This window comes from Xiphophorus maculatus, chromosome 2 (assembly GCF_002775205.1).
Source record: "Xiphophorus maculatus strain JP 163 A chromosome 2, X_maculatus-5.0-male, whole genome shotgun sequence".
NCBI lineage: Eukaryota > Metazoa > Chordata > Actinopteri > Cyprinodontiformes > Poeciliidae > Xiphophorus > Xiphophorus maculatus.
Window position 1 is genome coordinate 18,879,729 of NC_036444.1, and position 26,712 is coordinate 18,906,440.

General features: G+C 39.0%; 2 protein-coding genes across 11 annotated transcripts in view; both read right to left on the reverse strand.

Annotated features, from left to right (window-relative positions):
• Nucleotides 1–3,131: 3,131 nt before the first annotated feature.
• Nucleotides 3,132–6,295, reverse strand: rep15 (RAB15 effector protein). Of its 2 annotated transcripts, XM_023351080.1 has the most exons (3): nucleotides 6,117–6,295; nucleotides 5,920–6,080; nucleotides 3,132–5,829 (listed from the first exon to the last, which is right to left on the reverse strand). In XM_023351080.1, the coding sequence occupies exons 1-3, from the start codon at nucleotides 6,271–6,273 to the stop codon at nucleotides 5,284–5,286; spliced, it is 864 nt and encodes a 287-aa protein (XP_023206848.1). In that variant the 5' UTR covers nucleotides 6,274–6,295; the 3' UTR covers nucleotides 3,132–5,283. The 2 variants fall into 2 exon arrangements, with proteins under 2 accessions (XP_023206848.1, XP_023206839.1); XM_023351071.1 differs by having other exon boundaries at nucleotides 5,920–6,295.
• Nucleotides 6,233–26,712, reverse strand: part of LOC102223875 (liprin-beta-2-like) — a 71,929-nt gene continuing 51,449 nt past the window's right edge. For 4 of the 9 annotated variants that reach the window (XM_014473619.2, XM_023351049.1, XM_023351052.1 and 1 more), the window contains 24 exons: nucleotides 23,681–23,792; nucleotides 23,465–23,497; nucleotides 22,107–22,168; nucleotides 21,938–22,013; nucleotides 21,776–21,858; nucleotides 21,616–21,683; nucleotides 21,467–21,532; nucleotides 21,327–21,387; nucleotides 20,115–20,162; nucleotides 18,978–19,140; nucleotides 18,110–18,142; nucleotides 17,355–17,387; nucleotides 16,631–16,766; nucleotides 16,433–16,552; nucleotides 15,718–15,868; nucleotides 15,280–15,391; nucleotides 15,102–15,190; nucleotides 14,867–14,989; nucleotides 14,229–14,354; nucleotides 13,959–14,147; nucleotides 12,397–12,591; nucleotides 9,871–9,936; nucleotides 6,453–6,537; nucleotides 6,233–6,324 (listed from right to left, as the gene is read on the reverse strand). In XM_014473619.2, coding sequence (XP_014329105.1) covers nucleotides 6,257–6,324; nucleotides 6,453–6,537; nucleotides 9,871–9,936; nucleotides 12,397–12,591; nucleotides 13,959–14,147; nucleotides 14,229–14,354; nucleotides 14,867–14,989; nucleotides 15,102–15,190; nucleotides 15,280–15,391; nucleotides 15,718–15,868; nucleotides 16,433–16,552; nucleotides 16,631–16,766; nucleotides 17,355–17,387; nucleotides 18,110–18,142; nucleotides 18,978–19,140; nucleotides 20,115–20,162; nucleotides 21,327–21,387; nucleotides 21,467–21,532; nucleotides 21,616–21,683; nucleotides 21,776–21,858; nucleotides 21,938–22,013; nucleotides 22,107–22,168; nucleotides 23,465–23,497; nucleotides 23,681–23,792 — 2,298 coding nt within the window. In that variant the 3' untranslated portion in view covers nucleotides 6,233–6,256. Of the gene's footprint in view, nucleotides 6,325–6,452; nucleotides 7,723–9,870; nucleotides 9,937–12,396; nucleotides 12,592–13,958; nucleotides 14,148–14,228; nucleotides 14,355–14,866; nucleotides 14,990–15,101; nucleotides 15,191–15,279; nucleotides 15,392–15,717; nucleotides 15,869–16,432; nucleotides 16,553–16,630; nucleotides 16,767–17,354; nucleotides 17,388–18,109; nucleotides 18,143–18,977; nucleotides 19,141–20,114; nucleotides 20,163–21,326; nucleotides 21,388–21,466; nucleotides 21,533–21,615; nucleotides 21,684–21,775; nucleotides 21,859–21,937; nucleotides 22,014–22,106; nucleotides 22,169–23,464; nucleotides 23,498–23,680; nucleotides 23,793–26,712 lie in introns of those variants that run through there. The other 5 variants (XM_023351027.1, XM_023351022.1, XM_023351016.1 and 2 more) reach the window with 5 other exon arrangements.

Genomic DNA, 26,712 nt, shown 5'->3' on the forward strand with positions numbered 1-26,712 from the left:
CAATAAGTTTGGACTTAACCATATAGTAGATAAAATACAATTAAATAAAAGTTGTTTTCATTACTTTCAAAATGGTAACCATGCACAGAATTTAAACGATGAGTCCAAATTAATGCTTAATATTCAATAAATATACACCATTGCATCCTAGCAGAAGGACACCTACACAGTGTGCTACGCTTTTGGAAACTTGAAGTTTAATTGAAAAACAAAATCAAAGTAACAGTTTGAACATTTTTAAATATCATTTTAGTTCCATCTATGCAGAAACCTTTCTACTACCGGTACTTAAATTAAGTGATGTTGGATGGCAACTTTGTCACAAATTGCTAACTTTATTAATGAATTAAGTTATTATTGGTTTCTGTGGACTAGGTTCAGTTTTACAATATTGAGTCTGGACTTAAACTGGATATATTGCATTTGAAATAAATTCAAAACTGAATAGGTCATGTGTGCATTTGTTTTAACCACTACATTAAAGTAAAATGTAGATCATTTTATGTACATACTTTAAATCTTACACAAGGTCAATTTGTTAAGTTCTTACTCAGACCTACCTTACTGTAAATTTTACCTCAATTTAATTTAAAATGCCAGAGACAGTTCCTAATATTTTTAAACTGACACACTGTCAGGGGAGCTTGACACTTGAAAGTTGTTGGCAGAAGAGGCAGGGCTTCGTAGCGAGTCCTGTTGGTCTCCTGTCCAATCTCCAGGGCTTCGTGGTGAGTCCTTTCGGTCTCCCGGTCTGCCTCCAGGGCTTCATAGCGAGTCTTGTTGGTCTCCTGGCTGATGTCCAGGGCTTCGTGGCGAGTCCTGTTGGTCTCCCGGCCTGCCTCCATAGCTTCATAGCCAGTCTCGTTGGTCTCTGGGCTGACCTCCATGGCTTCGTGGTGAGTCCCGTCGTCCTCGCGGTCTGCCTCCAGGGCTTCCTAGCGAGTCCCGTTAGTCTCCAGGTTCCTGCTCTGCCGCTGGCAGGTACTTGCTCTGCTGCCAGTGTCGTAAGTCCCATCGACCTCCCAGCCAGGCTCAGGAGGTCGGCTGGGAGGTCAACAGGACCTGCGACAAGGCTCAGGACGTCAGCCAGGATGGGACACATCCCCAAGGTTCCCGCTCTGCCTCCAGCGTCCACCAAGGTACTTGCGCCGCCAAGGTTTCTACTCTGTTGCCAGCATCCTCCTAGGTTTCTGCTCCGCCGCCGGTGTCCTCCAAGGCTGCTGTTCCACCGGTATCCTCTTCAGATTCTTTTGGTGTTCCTTAGTTGTTTCCATTTAATTCTGCCTTGTTTTCCACATCTGTTCTTCATTTTTGATTCTAATTATGTTTATTTCTTGTTTCTAGTTATTTTCATTTGTTCTAATTAGGCTCCTTTAGTCTACTTACTCCTTTGTGTTTGTATTTTGGTTATTTCCCCTTGTGATCCTCCAGCAGTTGGAAAATAAGGGAATCTAAAATAATTGATTGTATATTGTGAATGAAAAGACATATTTTTCTTTAAAAAAAAGCCTTATTTTTTTGGTTTCTTTCCTAGATCCAGTGTGACATATGCCTGAGGTGGTTCCATCAGGAGTGTGTGGGAAGCCCACCAATTGAAAAAACTTATCAGTGCTTTGTGTGTTTGCCTTAGGTTTCTGAGTTTGCTATGGTGTACTAGTTTATAAATGTTGTATAATAGTTAATAAATTACATTTTGAAAACTGTTTAATATTTATCCTTACAGGAGTTTAATATAAGGTAGCTATGGAAAGATAGTTTAAATCCCAAGGCCCCTTACCTTTGTGAAATGAAGAGCAAATGTTTCCAAAGCACAGTTAAAGAGTTGCTGGTAAATTTATTTATTCCCATGTTATTGAGTGGGAACAGATTACATCAGGTGGCTAAAATATTTGGTTCCCCTCCTATAACTTTGGCAAATAATTTCAGGCAGCTGAAATATCCATTCTCTCCTCTCGCTCGTTAATGATTCAATGAAGCTTCAAACTGCTTCGCCACGTAGAGACAAAGCTCGCTATGAATAAGCAACACTTCTGGTGTCATTGTCTCTCATCACTCCCAGATGGGACCGTCTCGTTGCAGAGAAACAAGCTCAGGGCTCCCATTAGTCGTTATCGTGAGTAAAAAAATTTTCACGAAAGTAAAATGTTCGTTTTTGTGGCGCATCTGTATCTTATTTTGAAGGGATATGTCAACGTTACCATAGGGACCAGAGTCAGAGAGCGTTAGAGCAGTAGTGGAGAGGAGAGGAGTAGAGCTTGTGAGTCTTATGTCTGGTTCACACGATTTAAGGATTGTTGGCCAATTTTCCAAATTTCTGTGACCACATACAACACGAACCGATTCCAGTCACGAACATCCCGACTCCAGAAGGAGATCCCGTAAAACACCCAACATACCATACGTGAGTTTAGAATAAACAAACACGGATGACGATGTAGAAGCAGTAGTGATAGTTCGTGGTCTCATTTTAAGCGATAAAAGACGTAAAGAGAAAAGGCGTTTGATAAAAGACGGCGGGAGCCGCTCTATTTGCTGCACTATGATTTGGAGGTGAGTTATGTTTTTTCGTAGTTAACATTTTTAACTGAATAAACATAACCACATATAATAATGACCTTTACATGAAATAAACATTTCCACATATCACCTCTGATGTCCACCCATGTCAGCTGTTTGGGATTCCCCTCCGTGCTTACGTCACCGCGCTTTCTGATTGGCTACCTGTCGCATTCAACAGGCTGAGTTGTCGCTGCCAGTCAGGGAAAAAGCCCCACAGGCTGCGATAATCGGGCCAAGACAAAGTTGAATATGCCTGATTTTAGATCGGGCATATTCAACACACCACCAAGTAACACACCACACACTGCAGGACGTTGTAAGATTGTCCTAAAAGGAAAATCAGGACAAAAAAAGGCTTTAGCGGGAACACCAACATGCAGAAGCATTATCTGACGGTTTTCCTTCACCTTCCCCCTCGGGGCGCAGCAAAATTGCCAAGTCTTGACCGGTCCGCGGTAATAAAAAGGCTGGGGACCACTGCTTACATCAGATATGCTTCATATTCACACAAACTGCTAATGCAGCCTTCAGCTGGACCTGTTGCAGTCTAAACTATTTAAAACAAGAGCCTCTTTAATATTAGGATTAACATTTATTAAGCACTTGTGCATACAAAAGCAGTAATTGTAAATTAATTGGCCTTGGCTGCAGTGTTATGCTGCAGTCTTACTATGCATTGTTGAAATAATACACATTTCCTGGACAAGCAATGCAATTACCTTAATATGTATTCCACTTTACAAAGCCTGTTATGGTCGTATAGGTGCTTCATTGTACTCCTGAAGTATGTAAACTGCGAACATTGTTGCTGTTGGTCACACAGTGGCGTGATAAGACATGGAAACTAAACAAAATACATTTTGAGTAACGCCAGGTAGTTCAGTGGAAGAGTCAGTCCACTGTATAAAGAGGCGACAATCCGCGACACGCTATGCCAGGTTCGATGTTCTCCATGTCCTCCCATATCTCTCTGTCCTTCCTGTCAAGCTACTGGTGAATAAATGCTACAAGTGACAAATTTGTTTCTAAAGAAACATTTTGTGACCAACTTATCAGCAAACCATATATTGCAAGACTAAGGACAACCAAAAGCCATGTTAAATAATCTCTTGTAAAAGCGTCTCGTGAGACAGACTGTAATTCTATCTGCAGCTGGTAAACATAAAAAGTTACAAAACCACTTCCTGTAACCTGTCTTTGCATACTGCAGTAGAGCATTCTTGACTGTATATGGTTTTCAGTTGCTTTTTATTTTAAATATATTAACAAAAACAGACTTCTTACATATTTGAAAAGAGTTATGTTTTACTAGAACAATTTTGGGACAAATGTAAGGAGTGCCTTCATTTGTAATGGGTAAAACAGATAGTCGCAGTAAAACTAAAGTACACAGTGTTTTGTGCACAATTAGGACTTTTGGGAAGTCAGTTAATTCATAATTTTACATACATCTTAAAGTTTAGGACAAAGTAAAGCTCAAAATTGTTGAACATCAGAACCCTAGAAATCTGCTTTCTTCTTTCTCTGAGTATGCATACATTTCACCATGATTATTTACTACTTTTTCCTCTACTTGATCATAAGAAAAAATGTAACAGCAATTATTTTTTTGTTTTAAAAGCTGTTTTCATTTTTTCATTTGATATCATTTCCAATGCAGGAATTAAGTCCACAATGATAAGTTTGAGTTTTCTGCTAGTTTATGCAGCCAGCATCAGATATTTTGTTGTCATATTTTTATTTTGAGCCTAAACTGTAAATGAGTAGACTTTTTTCTTAGCACTATAAAAACTCAAATTTGTGTCAGTTTGGCAATCATAACCTCCTTTGTTATCATTTTCTCCACTCTAAACCGTTTTATACGCTGAATATTTGTAAATCCATGGACTCATAAAATATTTACTTAGTTAACTGAGAATTAGCATCATGTTTGTCCTATACCCCATTGACTGAGAGGTTTAACTTCACATATAGGATTTAGTTTAGTTTGTTTTTATTTAGCTCTGAATTACAACAAATGTCATCTCAAGAAACTTTACAAGACGAGGTCAAGTTTATATACTTTTATGTAGGTTTAAATTAAATATAAATCCATCCAATGTATTCCAGAATAATCCAGTCACATTCAGATTCATCTACAGTCCAATATGGCCTCAATCATAGAACAGAAGTTCAAATGAATAGTTTATTCCTGTAGCTATTATGACTTTATACTCATAGCAGCCATATCTAATGTCATGGTTGGGAAGGACCCACAAAATTTTGACGTTGGAAATCAATTTGTACTCTAGCGTGTTTTACTGAATTTAAGAATGAATGGAATGCACCATAGAGTGCATTTCCAAACTGAATCAGGAAAACCAATATGGTGTAATTTGCAGTGTCTTTGTTTTAGACTAAGTCAGCTATTATTAGGAATACAAGGTGTTAGCTGTCGATTTACATATATTTTATGCATTTAACTAGTAAATAACATGCTCACTTCTTCTTGGCCAATTTTAAAACCCATTTCTACTCGTTAAGTAATTCGGCCAAAAGTTATGGATGTGATCTAAATGCAGCATTTTACTTGGTGTCCCATAACCCTCACGATTCCATCAGAAATTATCTATTTTATAGTGTATGTTTAACCTATGACAAGAACCTTCTCAGTGGCCATCTACTTTTATTGGCCGATAAACTTCCTACATTAGTCTTAACAGTATATGTTAGTACCTCAAATCTTCAGCTAAATTTAATCATTAGAGTGAGCGCTTCATCTGTTTTCTTTGTGAAAATGGCCTGGATCATTCCTAAGGGTGTATGGAAATACCTCGAACCTTTAAAGAAGTTCTCAAGTAGAGCTCTGTCTATTTTGTCACATTTTCCAAAAGCTGCTGCAAAGTTGTTGCTCAGGACACCGTAGATGTTTTCCTTGTCATCCCTTTTTCCAAAGAACAAGAAGAGGGCATAGCAGTCCTTGCCAATGGAAGTGCAAAACTCCACCATGCGCTGGTACACGTTCTTGTTCCTGGACTCCACCCTGGCCATCTGGATGGACTCGCTGACGGGTTTTCCGGTGGTTGCTCTTTCTTCAGCTTCCTCTCTTTCAGGCAGGTGAAGGACCTGCACTGCGATCTGTATTTTCGGGTTCTTGGTGGGTTTCTCCAGGATGGCCCAAACCCAGTCAGCTCCCAGGAGAATGCGCTGCTCGGGTGTCATGGCTGTGCAGTTGAAGGTGTCGGTGAAGTCGAGGTTAACGCTTTGAGTGATGTAAGTCATCAGAAAGACCTGTTGGAGAAGGACACGTTCAATACCTGCATTCAACAAAAGTGTATTTCTTGAGATTTTGACCAAATATCTACGCGATCTGTGTGTGACCTGAGTTAATGCCAGAGGACTCGGCTGCAACTTTCCCTCTGGATCTTTGAAGACAAGGTACTCCTGGGTTCTGGTTGATGCAAAAGAGATGCAGTTGCTAATAAGACGTGTGAAATCATTGGGGTTGATTGCAGATGGTGGTGTCAGCTTGGCAAAGATGCCTGTCCTTGGTGACATGCCTGTCCTTGGTGACATGCCTGTCCTTGGTGACATGCCTGTCCTTGGTGACATGCCTGTCCTTGGTGACATGCTGCTGTCCAAGGAGGGTTCTTGGGGCGAGAAGCGTTTTAGAAAGGAGAGGAAACTTGAGTTCTTCTTTTTGTTAGAAGTTGTGCTGCTAATTTTCTGGCCCATGTTCGAAGCTCAGATGAGGACAGAAGATCAGAGGCTGGTCTCTCTGATACACTGAAAGAAGGAATTTGTTTAAACTACAAGTAGTTACCCCTTTATATGTTCCTATGAAAAAAAGACTTATATGCTGAGCACCAAATATTTGCTATAATTTGATCTACCCGTGAAATATCTTTACTCACCAGGATGGGTCTTGAGTTTCCTCCAGTATGGATTGCTGTGCCTGTTTTTGACTCCTGTCTGCTGCCCTGCTGAGATAGACAACGTCTATATGTGTGTCAGTCTGTGTGCTGTTTAATGTAAAGCTCAGGCACAGGGATGACCTTAGGTGCTCAAGATTTAGACGAATACAGACGATTCACGGGAGGAAGAGTTAAAACTCTGGCAGCTTGGGTGTGGTGTTTGCAGCTTGGTAAGTCAACAAAAGATTCTTGTTACGAGTTAACTGCCATCGGCTTTAGAAGTTTTTGATCAGCAAACAAAATGCTTAGCTGTCCCATTTAAAGGAAACACAACTGAAGACATTTAGGTCGGAACACCAGTTTTCCTCTAAATGCAGATGAGCTGAGACTCTCCCATTTCTAAGCATATAAGAATTCTTATTCGCTTGAGGTTGTCCGCCGACAAAAATGACAAAAAATAACTTTTTTGTCATTTTTGCCTTTATTTCTTAGTACTTTACCCTCAATAAGATCTTAATTGTTAAAAGGTGGCCTGTGTCAATAGTTCTGTAACATTCACATGGACTCATACCATCTCGGTTCCTTTGGTTTTCAGCTGTTCTCTGGACCTTTGAGCTTCAGATTGACTGAGTTTATGTGGCTGCAATGGAGCTCAAATTGCTACCCCTCCACTGCTGTGCCCTGATTTTTATGAGGTTATATGCAGTCTGTAGCTATTGCCTTATCCATGGTTCTAGCCTTATCTTCAATTCCCGTTTGTTTTTTCACAGTAGTTTTTTTTAGGCATTGAGTCTTTGTTTTAATTGAAATCTGCTTTTTGTCTTCATGATTTATCTTAATTTCATCAGATTACCCTTTAACTGATCTTTATTTCCTCTAATGAACCAACAAAAAATGTACACATCACAGTGGTCAGTATAAATAACACAATATATATATTAATAATGGCTGCATTGCATAGTCAAAATTGAAAAGTGGCTAAAAATCTTTTAAATGTTTGTAAGAAGCCATGACTCTTCACTGTCATCCAAAGTGTTTGAGTCAGCTTGTGTTTCCAGTTTCTCTGTGTCCACAGAAGGACTGCAGGTGTTACATGAGGTAGCAGTGGTTACAGGAAGTGAGTGGGACTGGCTCCACGCTGCAGTGTTAGGCCCGCGGGGCTGAGCTGGCTGCAGGTCTAAGCCGATGACGCCGGAGCATCCGTCCCTCACACCAGCGCTGTTTGTGACCGCCTCAGCTCCTTCCGCAGCTCGTCCTGGCTCAGCAGGTACTGCAGGCAAAGCATCATGGGTGTGGGAATGTGTCAGAGAGGTTGGGCTTAGCGTTTGCACTGCGAACTGAGTTGGGATCGGTTTATGGTTACAAACGTGCACTGATCAAATGAGAAGGCAAGGTCTTTTTTCTTTCTTTAATGCTAGTTCATTTATTTGACAAAACATTTGTAAAGAGAAAGATTTGAAGGAGGAAACCTGATGCATGAAAGTGACTTGGAGTTAAATATATGAATATTTACTATACTGTTCAAAACTCTTGAAGTTTGTCTATTTTTCTTTGCTTGTAAGGCAATAATATTTTGTAATCTTGCTCAATGATTCTCCAGGCTTTTTGAAAGCATTTTAAAGTTTGTCTTTGAACTTTCTTGCTTATTTATATTTCACTATTTTCTAAGCAACGTGTTTTTTGTAAGGTAAAACACTGAATTGAGGAACTAATGATATTTTAGCAAATAAGGCAACATAGCAACATACTTTTAATTGGATATTTTTGATCTGTTTTTGTTAGACTGATGGTCAGAATTTGTTCTTGTTGCTTTAGTTGAATCATAAAAAACAAATAAATAAAACTCAAAGACAACGCTTTACCAGAAATAACACAGGGTGTTTGGACTATGGAGGTAATTTATTTTTTAAATTTTTTCTCCCCTCCAGGGTCTTTTGTGGGCTCTAGTGTCCCATATATGAAAGTAGGCTGACAGGAAAGGGGGAAGGAGAGGGGAGAAGACATGTGGCAAATAATGCCGGATCCGGGAATCGAACCCGCGACGGCCGTGTCGAGAACTCAAGGCCTCCAAACGTGGGTCGCACTATCCCCTACGCCACCACAGCACACCCTGTAGGTAATTTTCAAATGATTATTAGCTGAAAACTTGCAATTAGTAGTTCTCAGACTTTCAATAACAAATGCTACAGCAGGACTCAAAAAATATTTTTGAATTAAAATAAAATTATATTCCCTTTTTTGCAATCAGGCTGTTGAGACATTTCACTGAGACTGCAAAAGAAGCAACTATCATCTTTGGACAAGTTCATGGTTCCTCACTGATATGCATTTCTCTTTCTATTTTGTAAAGAAAAGCCAATTGTCGTCTTTTTCTGGTTGCAAGTCAGAAAATCAGTGGAATTCGCTACTTGTTGAGGTAAGTTAACAAGGTAAGTACAATTAGAAAAATAACTAGCATTGTTTGCATTCAGATTGTACAGCTGTCCCAATGTTCACTTATCTTGGTGTTTTTAAACACCAACATTTGTGTTGGTGTTTAAAAACACTTTTATTTGGGTTTCGGTATGAACAAAGGAAGCACATTTAGACTGTTTTCAAACTGGATTAAACAAAATCCAGCCATCTCCTGCCATCACTGTCACATTAAGCATTTGGCGTGATATGGTGAGTTAATATTCATCAGTACAGTGTCTGCATAGAACAGCATGAGATTAAGTAATATTAATGTTGCAACATTTGCACTGCATTTACAGAAATTTCATAGAAGTGGAGTATATGTTCAGTGCCTAAACAAAACATTTCAACATGTAACCCTCAAAATATTGTGAGTATGTCTAAAAGAAATCTGTGACTCTCCTTCGTCTGGAGGTCACATGATCTATTCTGTTCTATTTTATGAATAGTGTTTCTTTCTTAAAGGCACACCAGTCAACATGCTGTAAAAAGTGGCCACAATCCAATGAAAAACTGGAGAATTGTTGATCAAGATCACTTAAGATAGTGAGAAAGTCTAATAAATTTGAACTGATCCCAAATCAGTCACACAAATAAAATTATTTTAGCAATGATCTAATTTTTTACCAAAATTTGAAATGTTGTTGTGGTAATTGCTCAAATTTTTAAGATGTCAAGGCTTCATTATGGCTGTTATCTAAAGCAACATGTTGATGATCCAAACAGAACCACAGGTGACTTGGCAATTAACGAAAAGTACCACATTGTTTTCCAGACTTGTAGAAATAGAGCTACTGTCTTATTTTCACACAAATATCCAGTGTTTTACTGTCATCCTGCTGATCATTTTTTCAAATAATCAGCAGAAGTTTCCATCTGAAAGATTTGAGCTTCTGTTACTGCAGACAATAAGCAGCGAGCTGCAGAAGTCATTAACCAGCAGCTTGTGTGTGTTGGGGCTTACTGTGAGGTTGTTGATGCTTTCAGACAAAGCTTCTATTTGTAAAATGGTGCTCTCTGCTTTCACCATCTGCAACACACACACACACGCACACACCTGTAACAAGTCATTATTGTAAACATGCATGGCTTCCAATAAAAATACTGAATTGTAATGCATGAACGCAGTTCCAGACAGAAGTCTATGTCCTTTCATCATTGACATACTGTATATATCACATTCGTTTAGAATTTTTAACTATACGGTTAAACTCCTGTTTACTCTGGGTGCTGATGATACAAACATGTCCAGTGATTTTTAATAAAACAGATTCGGTGCCTTCGTTGCAGATTTTCTCAAATTCCCACAGCAGAGTCAAGTAACTCATATCGACTCAAACCTGTGCATAAATGCCCACCAGTATTTGGATTAAAAATCCATTTGAGAGTTGCACCTCGACCACATGCTTTTTGTAGCCGTCAAAAACTTTTTCAGCACATTTATGTCTGGATATTTAAATGCTTTTTGTGGTAGAATTGTTGAGGTTTATTGGCATCGCTTGGTTTCATGAGTCCAAAGTTTAGCAATCTAGCTGATTAGAGATTAATTTGAATAATTTATGTCCTTCCCCATTTTTCCACTCACTTGGTACAAAACAGACCATCCTGATACCACCACCATAAACGTAGTTTTACTGTTGTAATTTTGTAAAACCTTGCAAAGATGGCCCAAAATTGCTCCTTGCTGAAATGGTTAAATGCTCAGTCTTCACTCCGTTTGACCATAAAATGTTTTTGGAGAAAACATTTTGCATAACCAAATGGTCAGCTGCAAATTTTTTGAGCTCGAAAGCATAGAGTTTAGCTGAAGGTTGTTTTATTTTTTTTAGGTCAGCATATTCCCACTCGCTGTGTATTTTAAAATTGCTTCACCGGTGCACCAATGTCACTGGTCACTGACAAAGTCTCAAGCCAGTTCATCTCAGGCTTGAGTCTTTGTGGTTCTTGAGAATCCTAACCAATTTCCTTTTTGTTTTGTTCCAGTGATTCTTTGGATCAGACGATTAGAATTTTGGCTCAGTTGAGTATTCCACATGGATCAAAAAATTCTTTCAAAACTGATTTTGTAAATGATAAGCCAAAGTGTCATTAAAGTCCTGGAAATCCAGAAGCTTTTTAATAATTATGAACAATATGTAAAAGCCAGATCTATGCCTGGATGCGAAACAATTTCAGTGAGCACTGCCATTTCTAAAAGGAACCTCGCTGATGACGGCAGACAACGTGCCTTTGATGTACATGTATATATTTGAGCTGGTAGGCTTGGTTTTGACCTTCCTTGAATTAGATCAAACAAAATTCAGTCTTGTGCATGTCATTCTAGTTTTTACAAATCACTAGGGTTGTCCAGTTGTGTATTATCAGGCTCATGTGGAACGAATTGTTCAATACAACCTTAAAAACCCAAAATGAATGGCATTCATGCCGATGAGTCTTGTGTAAGCTTTTGGCTGAAACTGCATGTGCAATCTAAAATGGAGGTAAAATCCTACTTTGCTGACTAGAGTCAGGATTTTTGTACCTGCAGCCATGCAGGTATTCTGAGCCATGCTCATGCACTTCCATGTCACCTCTAGCAGGTATGCCATGGTGTTCAGGGTTCTGATTGGTTAGTGGAGGCTGCGACGATGAGGATGATAAAGATGAAAGCAGGTTAGTGGTTGATGCAGATTACTGAAGCATGCTGCCACAGTAAATTTGTCTTTTTCTTCATTTGATGGTGAAAATATATAATACAATGTAATTCATGAAGAAATACAACGCATACTAGAAAAAAGAGATATCAATGTAGAAAGAAGAAACAAATTTTACACAAGATTCATTTTACTTGATTTTTATAAATCTTGACATTTACAATTTTATCTTAGCAAAATTTCTTTGCTATAAAAATACTATTACACTCAGTTATGAAAATAATGGTATAAAAATCAACAATCAAGGTATCAAACTAAATATGCTGTAGTATCATTAGTCTTGTAGTGACATAAATATTAAATAAAATCCCTCCATATATATGTTATGCAAATATTGCAAAAGTTCCTCTCAGACTGATCAAAAAAAAAATCATGCAGAGGCCAACTTCTATTAAAAAACATCTACTGGTGGCACATGACAGTCTCAAAGTGTTCAGGAAGGCTGTCCATGTGTGTTGTATGAATTTTTGGAGTTGATGCAACAGGAGTCCAAAGAAAGGCCTTGCTCTCTTGCGATGGGTTAGGTTATTAGGCAAATGTCTGAGGTTGAGTTAGTGAGGCTTATTGTGAATCAGATGTTTATCAGAGCGTTTCCAGGTTTCTGGAAGTGTGAGGCACAGGGTCAGGGTGATGGATGGAGTCTAAGGGAGCAGGGAGAGGTCGGGCTGCAGTCAAAGGAAGCAAAGCAGCAGCAGTAGGGGATATCTGATTGTATGATGGACAGCTTGAGAGTGTCCATGGCGTTATCACCGGGGTTATCATGGTGACGAGTCAGCTTTGTTCTCCTTGTGCCCCACCTGGTCCCGGGCGGGTTCTCGGTCCAGAATGGGACTCAGACCTCTAAAGCCGGCGTATGGACACATCTGCACCCCGTTGGCCACAGACTGTCCTGACTCGGGTGACGAAGTCTCTATGGGACAGACGTAGTCTGTGGACTCGTCCTGCCGTCTCCTCCTCAGGTTTGTCAAGTGAGAAAAGCCCAACTTCTTTGGCTGTAGAAAGGAGAGAAACATTTAGCCTTCAAGTTAAATTTCACAATGAAAAACTTTAGAAAAATCAAACCTTTAATTTGAGTGCGTTTATTCAGAGGACAAAATTTATTGGGAAATAAGTTTCTAACAAAGCACTGGTCCAACAATTAAGGGTACATCTGCTTTTACAACTTTTACTATTAGGACACCTCTTGATCTTCTATGAGATTCCAGATCAGTGAAAATTAATCTTTAACTATTTCTTCCTTTGACAAATTCCTAGACTGTCCAGAGTCCTTAAGTTTAACTATCCACTCCAACAAGATTTTAAAAAGTAGTCCATTAGAGACCCAGGGCTCATGGATTCAGTCTAGTTAATTTCTACACGCATTTGTTATAGATGTAACTTTTTAAATTACTGATAACAGATTTGGGCTAATTTATTACTTTGTAGTCATTTCCTTATGAAAACCAATATACATTATGCCTACTCTGACTGGTTCAACGGGAGGCATAATGTATGTTATGGAGAAGATAATTCATATTTATACCTCAATGAAGTAAGACATTGTGGATTCCTAATTCATTTAAATAAGTTTGGTTAAAAAAATTTACTTTATTTTATTAGCCAGTAATTTGCGCACCTTTTGATTAGGAAGGAATAAAAATAAAATATGAAAATCCAACCAAAAGGATTTATTTCAGTGCTAAATTATAGGTGTTATAAGAGGAATAAAACCTAAATTCACTTTTCTTGCAAAAAAAAAGCTTTAAAGCGAATTTAGGTTTTATTCTTTTTATTCTAGGTTTTATGCTTTTAAAGCATTTTTTTGAAGCTTTAAAAATTAAAAAGCAGAAAATAAAATACAACAATATCTGTAGAAGTTTCATCTAAGCTACTGCAGACAGAAACCCTGTAGCATAAAATGCAACTACTTGGACTAGAGGAGACAAAACATACATTCTCCCTCTGACAAATCTATTTTGGGGTGATTTCAGTCTGTGGTTTATTTAACATACAGGCTTGTATTTAATATGGCTTTAGCATGGAGCTTTAAAAATGCCCAACTGTTTAAGACCTTAAATGGTTCAAATGCAAGTTTTCTAGTAGATTACTATTGCATTTTTATTGGAGTACTGAAGGACTTGGAGCTGAGGCTGCAGCATCTTAGAGCTTTTAGAAAAAAGCAGAGGATCCTGCATTCATGCCACAGTCAGAGGATTAAACTGAGAAGAGCTCAGAGATTAAACTGAGCTGACATACCAACGTCTCACCACAGATTAAGGTGTTTTTCTTCATGCACAAAAACGGAGACGGGTTACCTGTGTGTGTTTTCTTGAATATGGGTTTTTTGATTTTCAAAAAGAGTATTTCCTCATTTTCTTACCTTGACTTTAGCTGTGATGCTGAGTGGGGAATATCCTGCTGCTTCAATGTACTCCCTCTTCTCCTGCTGAGCCTGTACTCCCACCAGGTTATTGAAATTGGTGTTTAAGTGGCGCCTCAGCAGTGTTTTTTGAGGAGAGATGTTCAACAGCATGGCCATTGTGTCGGAGTTAAACCGAGGTTCCAACATCTATCGGAGGATAAAAAAAATGTAAGATGCTTTCTTTATTTCTTTATTTCTGTTTGATCTCCAGTAACGACAGATGCTCACTATTAACCCTCCGTGCACACCGCTGCCCCTCAGGTTAGGAGCGTACTCTGCCAGGTCCACAGATCTCAGCCACTCCATGACCCGGTGGTTGGACCACTGCACCACTTCGCTGGGGCTGAACTCATTCTGAGAGACAGAGGAACAAGAATGAAACAGCTCAGGTTGGAATAAAAGTTTGTGTTTGTTTTTTTTAAACGTCACAATAAAAATGCACAAGTTAAAGTCTGATTTGAGTGTATGTTAACTATCACTTTAATAGAGGATGTCATGATATTCTTATATATTCACCAACAGAGTGGTGCAACCATGCTGATCCAATTCAAACACACATTGAACGTTGTGCTGTGGGTCTGCTGTGCCAAAGCTAAAACCAAATTATTATTTTTAAGATAAACAAATCTCAATAGTGCATTATAAAAGTTGCCTCTTATGTGTCCATGAAATTTGTGATGCAAGCCAAGTACATAAGTACATGTTTGCAACACATGGAGGATTTTGATTTTTACACAGTATAGTTTGGAAAAAGCACAGAGACATTTATCTAATCTCAAAAATATATACATATATATTTTTACATAAGGAAACAAATTAAGCTTTATAATCTTGAAAGACTTCTTGCGCACATGGGAATCAAATACCTCGTTTCCAGGTCTGCGTTTAAGGCAGTTTGGGTTAAATTTGTTGACATGAAGAACATGAATGGCAGACTTGATGCTGAGATGATGCAGCTGGCTGGTAACTTTGAGAAACAACAGATCATTCTAAGATGGAAAAGAAGAAAACAGAGCAGTGTGTTCATCCTGTAAAAGCAAATTAAATGTTCCCCGTGCTGCTTTATGCCCTCAGCTAGCTGCGAAACAAAAAAAAACTCACCACAGTGAGGTACTGCAGCATCTGTCCATCCACTCTCCCATCATTAAACTGATCTTTGTACTGAGGGAGGCCGATGTCATCAAGCCAACCTGGAACAAATAAAACAAAGTGGATTCATAAAGGAAACTCTTCAGGAAACAACTTAACGCAACAAAGTATTTTGGAATTGATTACATACGAGTGACCCAAACATAATCGAGCTCTGCAGATTTTTCTGGCTGTTTGCTACAGATGCTCTTTAAGGACAGCTGGAGCTTCTTCCTGTGGAGTGGATTCTTCATCGCTAGCTCCTGCAGACAAAATGGAAAGAATTAAATAAAAATAAAAACCACGTCGGCTGAGAACCAAAAAGGAGTCGAGCTGATTTATGATGCTCATGAAACAAACGGGCAGCTTTTGTAATTAAGAGCAGTAAAATTCACATTGATCAAGATGCAACTAAAAAGCTGGCTGAACAGCAGAGACAGGCGCAATTAAATATCAAACGGATTGACGGAGGCAATGATCAGACAAGACGAGCTGAAAATTACACGGATACACCTGCAGACATTTCAGATTGTTAGTGCCCCAGATAACATTCATATGAATCAAATATGAATATTTGTGCGTGACTTACCTTCTCTAGGTCGTGTGGGGTGGCCGCCAGCAGGGTTTGACCACTGCTGACCCAGTGGTGAGCGAGAAGGCCATACTGACCAAGTCCGATGTCCTCGAGCCAGTCGCAAACCTGCTCCGTGCTCCACTTAGAAAATGGCAACTTGAGATCTCTGGTAGAAAGACACACCACAGTTCAAAAGTTTTCAAATGAGATGATGGTTTTTGTAATGCTTGCACACAATAGGCACAGTCTGCCTCAAGTGAAACTTTCTCAATGTGTGTCGGAGCCATAAAATGCTCAATAGTTCCAACACTTGATCATTCCACCATCCCACTCTATTTATGGACATTATTCCCCCAAGCATGCATCCATGAAGCAACCCCTGAGTTTGGTGACCTTCAAACTGCCTGATAACAGTTACTTTCTGCTCCACTCAATGTTGTGCCTAATGTAGATGCACCAGCTGCTTGCAAACAGAATCATTTATATATCCATCACTCCTTTCCAATTGCACTAAATGACGTCCAAATAAGTTAATTGTTTGTGGAGGCCCAAACCTTTTGACCGTGAATGTGATTCAACCATTCATGAATGTGAAACTAAAGTTATCTTCTGCTGGTGAAACAGAGCAACGTTTTCACTTCATAGAAGTTAGATTCTGCGCCCCAACTTAGTTTAGTGTGTGTTCAGTTTAGATTTTGGTTGACTTTATTATAAAATAAATATGTTGTACCGTGCTTTCCCTGAACGGGCCAGTATCGGCCCAGCTGTAGCTCGGAAGCCTCCCCTCTTGAAGTCTCCCATCTCTGGATCGTGAACCTGAACTGGGCTGCCCGACTGACTGCGACGAATTCTGGACACAAATGAAAATGATACATTTGTCTTTTTCTATGCCTACTTGTTATGTGTTCTGTACAGCTTTGCTACTTACCTTCCCCAGAATTTCTTAATGCCTCTGTGACTCTTCCTTTTCTCAGGTGAGACAGGTGACTGTTGTCCTGAGTCCACTCCAGAGGACAGTGGGGACTGATCTGACAGAATACACTCTTCCAGTTTCCCTGTGTGGTCTGACAGGCATAAACAGCACAAGGTCACAATCAATGCAGTTTTATTTTATTTTCCTAGATTTGGTATGGGCCAAAAACTGTAAGCTTGGGTTGAAAGACAAGAGCAACCTGTAACAAAATTCAAGCTTGAATTAAAGTCCATTTTCTACTCTTTGAAAACTGGCACATTAAATACATAAACCCCCAACACAACCTTGAGATGTCTACCAGATGTGATTTCAGGGAATTGTGAACCATCAACAAAGATGGAAAGAATCACAATGAGATGCAAAATGACCATGCAAACAGAAGTCAGCAACCACCAACAAAACATGATGGGAAACAATACCTGAAAAATAATCATAGTTGAAGAATGGAACTTCAAAGATGAACACAACAGCACAGATGTGCAAGAAGTTACAAAGTGCCAGAAATGATGCAATTGAACAAACTCAAAAACATAAACACAGCAAAAAAAACTGCTGGTTAAAAAAAAAAAAAAAAAATCACCATGTTTTGTGCAGAAATAGTTTTCTGACCGTAAAAATAACTCCAAGCAGGACGTTTCGAGCACTTTTAGTTATTTCCCTGATGAGATGCAGTACCCACCAACATCATAGAGGTCATGTTTCCCTGGAGATCCTGAGACATTGGCGGTTAGTGCAGTGAGAAAAAAGCAGGAAGAACAAAGCAAAGGCCGGCATTAGTCACAACTACTTGATCTTCAACATAAATGCCGTTTACATTCTCCTTTTTTACAGTTAAGGACATGCAGATTTGTGAAGCTCTGGTTTTTAAATTTTTAAACTCAAGTTAAAGCTGTTACCTCCAGTGGTAAAAGTATCTGATGTTTCACTTTCGCTTTTACGTCTAGACTTACTTCTTCACGTTAACATCTTGCTCTGAACTACAGAGCAGACTGTAAGAAAAAAAGGAAGTCAGTTCATGTCAAATTTGTTCACTTTGGTATCCTTTTTCAAGCTGATCTGCCCACATCCTTTAAGTCTGCACTCTTCGTCCTCTAGTAGCCCTTTGATTCGCCTCCTACTTTAAGTTCTGGCTCCATAACAACATAAACAGTGTGGTGGCCATGAGCTTATACGGCGAACTTAAAGTTTTAGCAAATGCTGATGTCAGAGAAGGAGCCAGGGTTTATCATCATCGGCCCTCTCGAGTCAGGAGGGAATCCTACTAATCCTAGCTTTAGAGCTGCTTGATCCTCAGTGAAAACCTTTTCCCGGCCTGACTCTGCTCACTTTGGAGGCTTTACTGTGACAGGGAAAATCCTGTTTTCTCCTGGAGCTAAGTGCTGTTTTTGTTTCCCTGACTTCAGTGCAGGGAACAACAGTGAGGACATACAGTACCTAAAGCTGGTGCGCTGGCACTCCTGCACCGAACTGTTGTCAGAACAAAAAGACCAATCCGTTAGCAAGATGACAGGAGAAGGGGGAAAAAAATGAAAAAGAGCACAAACATGAAGCAGTTGAAGCAGAGTAGGTCAAAAAGAGTTATTGGGAGATTATAATTAGGTTTTTATATAAAACAGTTGCTTAAAACAACCCAGCAAACATGAGTTATGAGTGCTCTGTGTGTTATGAAACCCTCTTTTCCTAACTATATATCCCGCATTAGCAAAGCCAGGTGGCACCCAATAGGTTTTAGCTTTCCCTCAAATGGGAAAAAATGTTAAAATTGCGCAAGCAAGACCTTTATGACTCATATGAGTTCCAATTTATAACCTGAGTTGACTTGAATCTGTGAAGTTGACAAGTGGCCATTACAAAACAGAAGGACCATTCCATCTGAGAACCCTTAGTCAACCCTTTTTGTCCATCGTCATAAAGTAATACTGTTTAGAACAAACAAAAAAGTCCCCCCTTGCCTTATCCAGGATATTTATACCAAATAAACAATGTCACTTTGTCATGACACAAAAAATAGCAGCAGTAATACACAATTTTTCCTCCCTTCCTGTCAATTTATTGACAGTACGGTTATGGTACTTTTTAAAATTTTTATTAGTGACATGTAGGCCCATTAGCGTGGATTTATGTGGTCTGCCAGGGCTGTAGCTCTCCTTGTGGTAGACAGAAAGCATGACAATTTAATGAAATAAAATGTTTCACTTAATGATAGAGCATAGAACGTGCTAGTCCACAGATTTGCCTGTTTTAAAAATAAGATTACCATAAATCCATTCATATCAGGTGAAAACATTCCATAAATACTCACCCAGGGTGTAGTCTCTGCTGTGGTTGTGGGCAGGGGAGAGCTGGACAGGAGATAGGTACTCTGTCTCTCTGCCTCTGGTGCTGTTTAGCTCATCCTTGGGTTCTTTCTTTTTACTCAGTTTTCCTGGCAGAGTTTGGTACTTGCTCGGCTCCATTTGTGGACTCTGCCGAGTAGAAAAGCATACAATTAAAAAATTTTAAGCCCTGGTTTGCAATAATTTTAAATCATTCACCATTATCTAACAACCATATACAGTATATACAGTATGTGTATATAATTTGTTGTGCCCATGATTCACAAAACGTGTGGCGTTTCTCCTTTTAAACAAAATCAATTCCCGCGAACACAATTGCTATTTCAAGTATCTCCAGATCTGATATTCTTTTAAAAAGCATGTTTTGTCCACTGAATTGTGTTTTGAGTCCATCTTTCTTAAGGTGAGATGACCTTCCACTCCATTGCATAACAACATGTCCTTTGGAGGTTGAATGTCTGACGATGCAAGAATCTGAGCAGGCATCAAAGTCAGTGGGGGGCTCTGAGGGAACCACTGGAGAAAGGCCAACAGACAGAAACAGCTCGGAGGCAGCGATGATGCCAAGCACTGCAGACAGCCTCTTCAGGTAGGTCTTGGCCCTTTTGTTTGTGTGTACGTGTTTGTGAAAATGTTTTTCTCCTGGATGTCGTGCATAGAAAGCATTTGCTTCTTTCATTGAAGTAAAAAAATAATAATAAAATCAGGTTGCAGTTCATTAGAGATCAAAAGGCCAAAGTGCAGCTCAAGTGTCGTGTCACAATGTTTTGGTGCAAGTTAAGTTATGATTGGGGACGCACTTGGTTTATATAGGTTTTTTTTCCTTTGCTATTATTAGTTGAAAATCAATTGTAGCCATATATTTATACATAAATAAAAAGAACAGATTTTATTTCTAAAAGGTGACATGGCATTGAGCTTAGTTCATACAATTATGTGCAACGGTTTTGTGGCAACCCTCATTTCTTTACATCCCATAAAAAAGCAGCAAAAGCCAAAAGAAAACTTCTATAAACTGTGGAGAATTATTTAGCTTTTCAAAAATCGGTGATCTATGAAGCTTGTAGTGCGAGGAGACATGTCGACATGCAGCGGATCAGTACCTCTGCCCCTACGCCTGATTCAGTTTCAGCTGGCTGGATCACTCCAGCCTGAAAGTCAGAGAAAGAGAGGAGGAACGAAAACATGCAAACACACAGAATTAGCAGGTTAGCAATCCCAGGGATTAAAAGAGTGTGGATCGAGTTAGGACCTCTTTACAAAAGATTAAGACTTCACAGTAAAAAAGAAAAATCAACAAGAATGTGGATGACCTTTATAGATACATAGACTGTCTTTCTAGTCTCTGTCAAGAATCTACTGCAATACTCAGTCAAACGATTTTGGGAAAGCATGAAACTCCACAGGGAGGTCCTGGTGGTCCCCTATCGGGATGGCAGCACATTGGCGTTTTGTTGCAGCATGGTGGGTTTATAGTAGCAGCTTATGTAGGACATGTAACCTGTTCAAAACAGTATGCATTGTTCATCAGGGAATTTTAAGCAGGACTGGTCACACTGGGCTTTACCTAAAACTCCTACTTCATTATAGAAATGCTGCAATGGCAGTAGTCTAAGTAAGTTGTTAAAATTCTTGCCACCATTGCTGCCAAATACATTAAATCCAGCAGCTGCTGTTACTGTAGACAGAAGAAACTCAACAACAATCTACACTTTCAATGCCGTTAGAATTTCTTGCTTATACATGCACTTCTTTCACAGAGCAACATGCTCAGAAAATGCTGCTTATATAGTGCTGATAAGCTGGTGAAATTACTGGTGGTCTTCCACTGAAGTTGAAAAAAGGTTGGTGGTTTCTGCATCATTAGTTTCAACATTTCGACAGAAGAGCAAACTCCATCAGCTTCAGCCTTACTGTTTGTGTCTGTTGAAAACTGATGGTGGAGGCACTGAAACCTCCATGTATACAGGTATATAGTAAGGAAACATCAGAGTGATACGAACAAGCATTGTGGTAGATTGAAAGCAGTTGGGAAATCCCATCCATAAGTTGCCAAGATAACTATAAAGGGGCATAATTTATATATATATATATAAATGCACAGAGGACATTTTCTAAAACTTTCACCATCCAGCTACATTTGGAGATCTTGGAAACTGGTCTTAACACAGTGTAAAGAGGCCCTTAGAAAGAGCTGAAGTAGTGTATTTCTAGGTGAGATATTAAAAAAGAATGATAGGAGCGAATATAGAGAGCTGCCTTTGGTTAATAGATTAGTTGCAGTTTTAAAAGCTGATTAGTATCAGATAAGAGACCTTTTGAAAACATCCACTTTGCAACTCTTCGAGACTGCTGGAGAGTAATCTGCGTCGATGCCTAGAAAATAAATCAGGATATGTTTTAGGAAGCTTTTAAACTGTTGCAAGTCAAAGTGACAAACTGCAGCAGAGCTTACAATGATCCATTTAAGAAACTTGCATCACCAGTAGTCACCAACGACGTGTCTATAGAGTTCTGGAAACTGAAAGACATGGCAAATGGAGTTAATTACAGTAATAAAAATCTAGTTGGAGTGTTTCCTCTGAACATATGAAGCATTTTTACCTTGAATCAAGTTCTCTCTGAAAGGGAGATGAATACAGCATGAGTGGAGAAGATCCTCTTGACGACATCTGTGCAAAAATAATAACGTTCATGGTTTTAGACATCAAACTTCATACCCACTATGCAGACTTTCTTCATATTTTCCAGGTTATGAGCTTACCTCTGATCTGATGACATCAGAATGAGCTTTGTGTGTGATGGCTTTTAACTTCAAGCTGCCACTCAGCTCCTCTTCACTACTTCCTGTTGGTTAACACCAGGAGTTATTAATGCTACGTTGTGGGTTGTTTATAACCAAAAACCCTCCACAAACATGGCTTACCATGTGTAAGTGACATAATTTCCCTCATTTTTCTATATTGACCAAGCAGGATAGTCAGCTCCTCTATACGACGATCCTGTTATAACCAAATTCAAATAACATGGAGTTTTGTTTTTTTTAATCAAAGAAATACAACCATGATTCCAACAGTATAAAAAGATTAATTCACCTTTTCATCATTTGAGGCCAACAAAGACTCCATCCCCACCTTCAGCCTCTGGTATTCTTGGTCTAACAGAATAAAAAGGAGACACTTTCAATGGGATCTTGGACAGCTCTCATGTAAGTTTGTTCACGCTGTCTGATGGGTGCCTGGAGCCGAGTTGGAGACAGATGTGACAGCCATGCTAACGCGAATAAACAAGCAAAGCAAACGCATGGTGACAGCACAAGTGGCCACACACCATCACCTGGAACAAACACTGCAGTTTGATGACAGAGTAAAGACGAATGAGGTCAACACAAAAACTAGCCTGTATTCACTGTCCATAAGCATCCTTTAAATTACTGACACGTATCTTAAAGAAAACTGAGAGGGTCAACTAAGCAGTTTGGTTTGGACCTTTAACTACCACTAATTTAGAGCTTAGTTACATAAAATATCTGATAAATATCTATAGTTCCTCAACTGTGCCACACTGAAAGGGGTTTTAATAATTTCGGGTTTGTACCATTTTTGTTGGAACAACTGCTTCATTGCCTTCCCGCTAATTTAAACTAAATCTGACATAAACAGATGCATTTTGAAATAAGCTGGTAACTAGAATGGAACAAATTTCAGATTGACTAGCCTGGTGGAAATAAAAATATATAATTTTTTACAGTCAGTGATCCCTAGGCACTAATAACTTTAAAAAATAAATCAAAATAGATTGAAATGTTTTCTTACACATTTGTGCCATGTTTTGTGCAATGTATTCTTATTATTTTTAAAACTTTCTCAAGCTGTCCCCCTGCCATTAGAATGTCAGTAAATTCTATGTTCATGAGATCCTGATATTAAAGAAAATGTTGGTAGAATCAGAGGAAAAGTGACAGAAGTAATATTTAAATGACTATATTGACTCTAGAGTTTTGTGTCTGAGAAGAAGTGCTGTGGAATATGATATCTGATTTTAAATTAGTTTTTTATTAATAAGATGATGACCGTAAGACAATGACTTCCTCTTATTTAATTAGCTAGATATTAAACTTAACACAGTGCAAACAGTGGAAATTGTGCATTTCTGTTTTTTTTTTTACCAACTTCATAGATTAAAGTAAACCTTTTATATTCAACTAGCAGACATCACTTTTTACAGTGTGCTCATTTAAAAGGATGCAGGAAGTTTTTGTGCTTTTTAAATGTTTAGACACACAATTGTTTCTGGTCCGGTCTCAAATCAAACAGGTCTCCAGAGGCCAGATGAATAAATTACCAATTACTTCCATTTTTTTTTTCTCTAATTTTCTGAAATGTAAATCTTAATTGCAGAACGTTTGGTTGGAAACCAGATCCACGAGAACATCAAGCTCACCATGCCTTACATTTGCTAATCAGCTGCTTGATATACACCTCCTCTACAGCAGAGGACAGCAGAGAGTGAAGAACAGGTAAAGTACTTGTCAGAGGAGAAAGGGACAGGTTGGTTATGTGTTAAGAGTAATCAGAACTGACAGTCTTGCATTTCGCTGGCTGCCTCTCACATCAGCGTTGACTGATGTGAGTCTGTGAGGGTGAGTCAGGTTGTCAGCCGTGCATACCTCTCTCTGCGCTGTTGTTGGCGGTGCCGCCTCTGGCCAGCAGCTGGGTCTGTAAGCACTCGATCTCTGTGTCTTTAGAGACCAAAAGCTGCTGCAGCTCTGAGATTTCTGCCTGTGAACAGAAGCAAAGTAGATAACTGTTTGCTGGCTTGGAGTTCTGGATCACTAAATATCAAAATGGGTTTGAGGTGACCAGTGTAGCTGTAGTCTTGGCTAACCAGTAGCAGATATCTCAGTGAGCCAAGGAAATCTCCCATAAATTTTGCAAAAGCCATGTATATTACTGTTCAGCTTCCTATAAACTTTATTTTCAAATAGAGTTTTAAAAAAAATGTAAGCATGCTTTTGTGGCACTGAAATTGGTAACGTTGCCATGTAACATTAATAACCATCTGACAGATGTCTTATCTCTCACAGTCAGTAGTAAGACCAATGGGTGCCGATGCTCCCTCCCTAAAAACTCGGGGGCTTTTCATGGTGATTTTGAATGGAGAGAATGTGTGAACAATGTATATAATTTTAAGTCTAGCCACCGATTCTCAATTACGTTAAGGTGCAGTGACTCAGCCATTCAAATAAATTCATGTTTTTTCATCTAAACCGTTCAGTTCTAGCTCTGGCTTCACAATTAAGTTAAAAGGTGAACATCCACCTGAATTGCAGATCTTTTGCACACAATAGGATTTTTTTTCTTCGGGGATTAATAGAATAATTCTGTTTTTGTCTCATTAAACGTCCATTTTCCACCAATTTTTTATTTTGTTTTCAACTTAATCATGTCATACTTGAGTTAGTCTGTCACACAAAATCCCAATAAAATATATTGAAGTTTGTTGTGGTAACATGACAAATTAAAATGTTTAACAAATATAAATATATGTTCGCATTGAATTGAATACGTGGTACAATAAATCACAAAACTGTAATGTAGCAGTAGTAGAGCCCCGGCTGAAGGTTATCTGAGGGCCCCATCTGGCTACTTCTTTGAAAACCTACTGTACATGACCTGAAATAGTTTGAAAGTGGGACCAAAAGCAATGAATTTTATACTTCTTGCTTCCACTGGGCGATGACCCCAATGGAAAGTCTACCAGCTAAATAAATAACAAATTTCACAATTAACAATTTCTTGCATCTGTGGAGCTAAACAAAATGAGAATCTAGATGTTATTTACATAAAACAAGTGCATTCCTGAACTAGTTGGTCAGCAACAATAAACAGTTTAGCAGGAAGTGCTCATTGTTGAGCTGCAAAAAACAGGTTGATGCACAGACTTTTGTGGTTATTCTGGCGTGCTATGAATGTTAGCTTAATGCCTCTTAAAGCTGCTTTTCAAAAGAAGCATTGATGCTAAGGTAGGAATCTAGAACGAAGGAGGAAGCGGCCAAAATCACAGAATAATTCAAAGGGCCCACAGGTTCCACAGCTACTAGCTCATAGTTTATGTTATGTGCATGATGTTTCACTTTTATTTTGGTGTATTAAAATATAGTTTGAAAACAAGTAAAAAGATTCTACCAGAAAATGAAATTCAATGAAAGCCATTTGGAGCCAAGGCTGCTCCTTTACTAGATGTAACAGAAATGAAACCTCCAGGTAGACACAGCTGATGCATTCACAGTAGCATTATATGGACACAATCCATGCAAACTTGCATATAAAAAAGTGAGGGCAGGAAAATTCATCTTCAGGAGTCTGCTTCTGGACATAATAGCACATAGGCATGCTAACCTCAACTTTAATAAAACTAAAAGTAAATACATAATAGTATTGACAAACATTAAGTTACCACAAGGCGGAGGAACAACTGAGTTCATCGGTGAAAAGAAAGGCTGTAAACCCAAAATAGCACAATTTGGACGACACATGGCCGAGAGGAACACTGAGAGCAAAGAGGGACCGCATTGTTGGGGGCGACCTCAAAAAGAAGAGGCAGGCGGCACATTGAGATTAAAAAAAAAACTCATAAAAGTGATGGAAGCGAAGAGCAGAAGGAAGAGGAGGCACCTGTGCGCTGCGCCAGCGCTCCTCCCAGTGCTGCTTCTCCAGCTGTGTGTGCTCCACAGTCAGCTTGAGGCTGGACAGCTGGGTCATGAGCGACTGGTAACACACATGGAGAGAGTAAGAGATGGAGAGCTAGAGAGGGGACGGCAGGAAGAGAGTAATCACGAGTGAGGGAGGGCAAAAAAGTGAAGAGAGCAAGCCACAGAGAGGAGTTAATTGAGGAGGAGAAGAGAGGACAGAGAGAGTGAAAGAAGGGGAAGGAGAGGAGGAAAGGAGCACTGTGAGCACAGAAAAGCAACAGCAGTTTGACCTTTAGATTAATCAGTAAGAAGCAATGTGTTAGAGATTTTTGTTGTAGTTTTTAACTTTGCTGCTCAGCAGGAAAAACATCCACAACTTAGCTCAAGCGGCAAAATGGTTTTAAAAATATGGAATACATTCAAAAATTGGAACGCTCCAATTTGAAACAAATGTAGACCAGCAATGAATTTGCAAATAATTTAATTGCAAGCTGATACGGCTACAATGGCACATGCGGTGGTCCCACAAGTGAATCGACCTTCTTACAGATATTTATTAAGCCTCTAAGAGAGTCAATACATACAGTGCTAATTAACATTACAAATAATTAGCAGTTTTATTAAGGTTCATTTTGCATTGGAATGTGGCCGGGCGGTTGATTAGAAGTTTCACATTTTCCACCTTAAATGTTACAGAATTTCTAGACACAAATCTTCAGCCCTCTTAGTACATTTGAAGCCATTTTCAATGTTTTAGTCAATTTTATGTTTTTACAAAACTTCCAGGCTTTAAATGTGGAAGATGGATTTGGTTGGATAAATAGATCAGGATTAATTAATTCCAATTTTAAGCAGCTTTAATATCTGCATATCCAACATATTGAGCCACAACTTGAGGTGATAATCTGGCTTCATTTGAATCAGATGTGCTTCAAAAATGGGATTCCTTTCAAACTTCATCGAGCCTTGCTAATCTAGGATGTGACATCATACCACCGCTTTATGTC

Coding starts and splice junctions, on each gene's coding strand:
- rep15 (XM_023351071.1), bottom strand. CDS start 6,273: ATGGGCCAGAAAATTAGCAGCACAACTTCTAACAAAAAGAAGAACTCA. Junction 5,830..5,919: donor GTCCTCTGGCATTAACTCAG/GTCACACACAGA, acceptor CTTCTCCAACAG/GTCTTTCTGATGACTTACAT.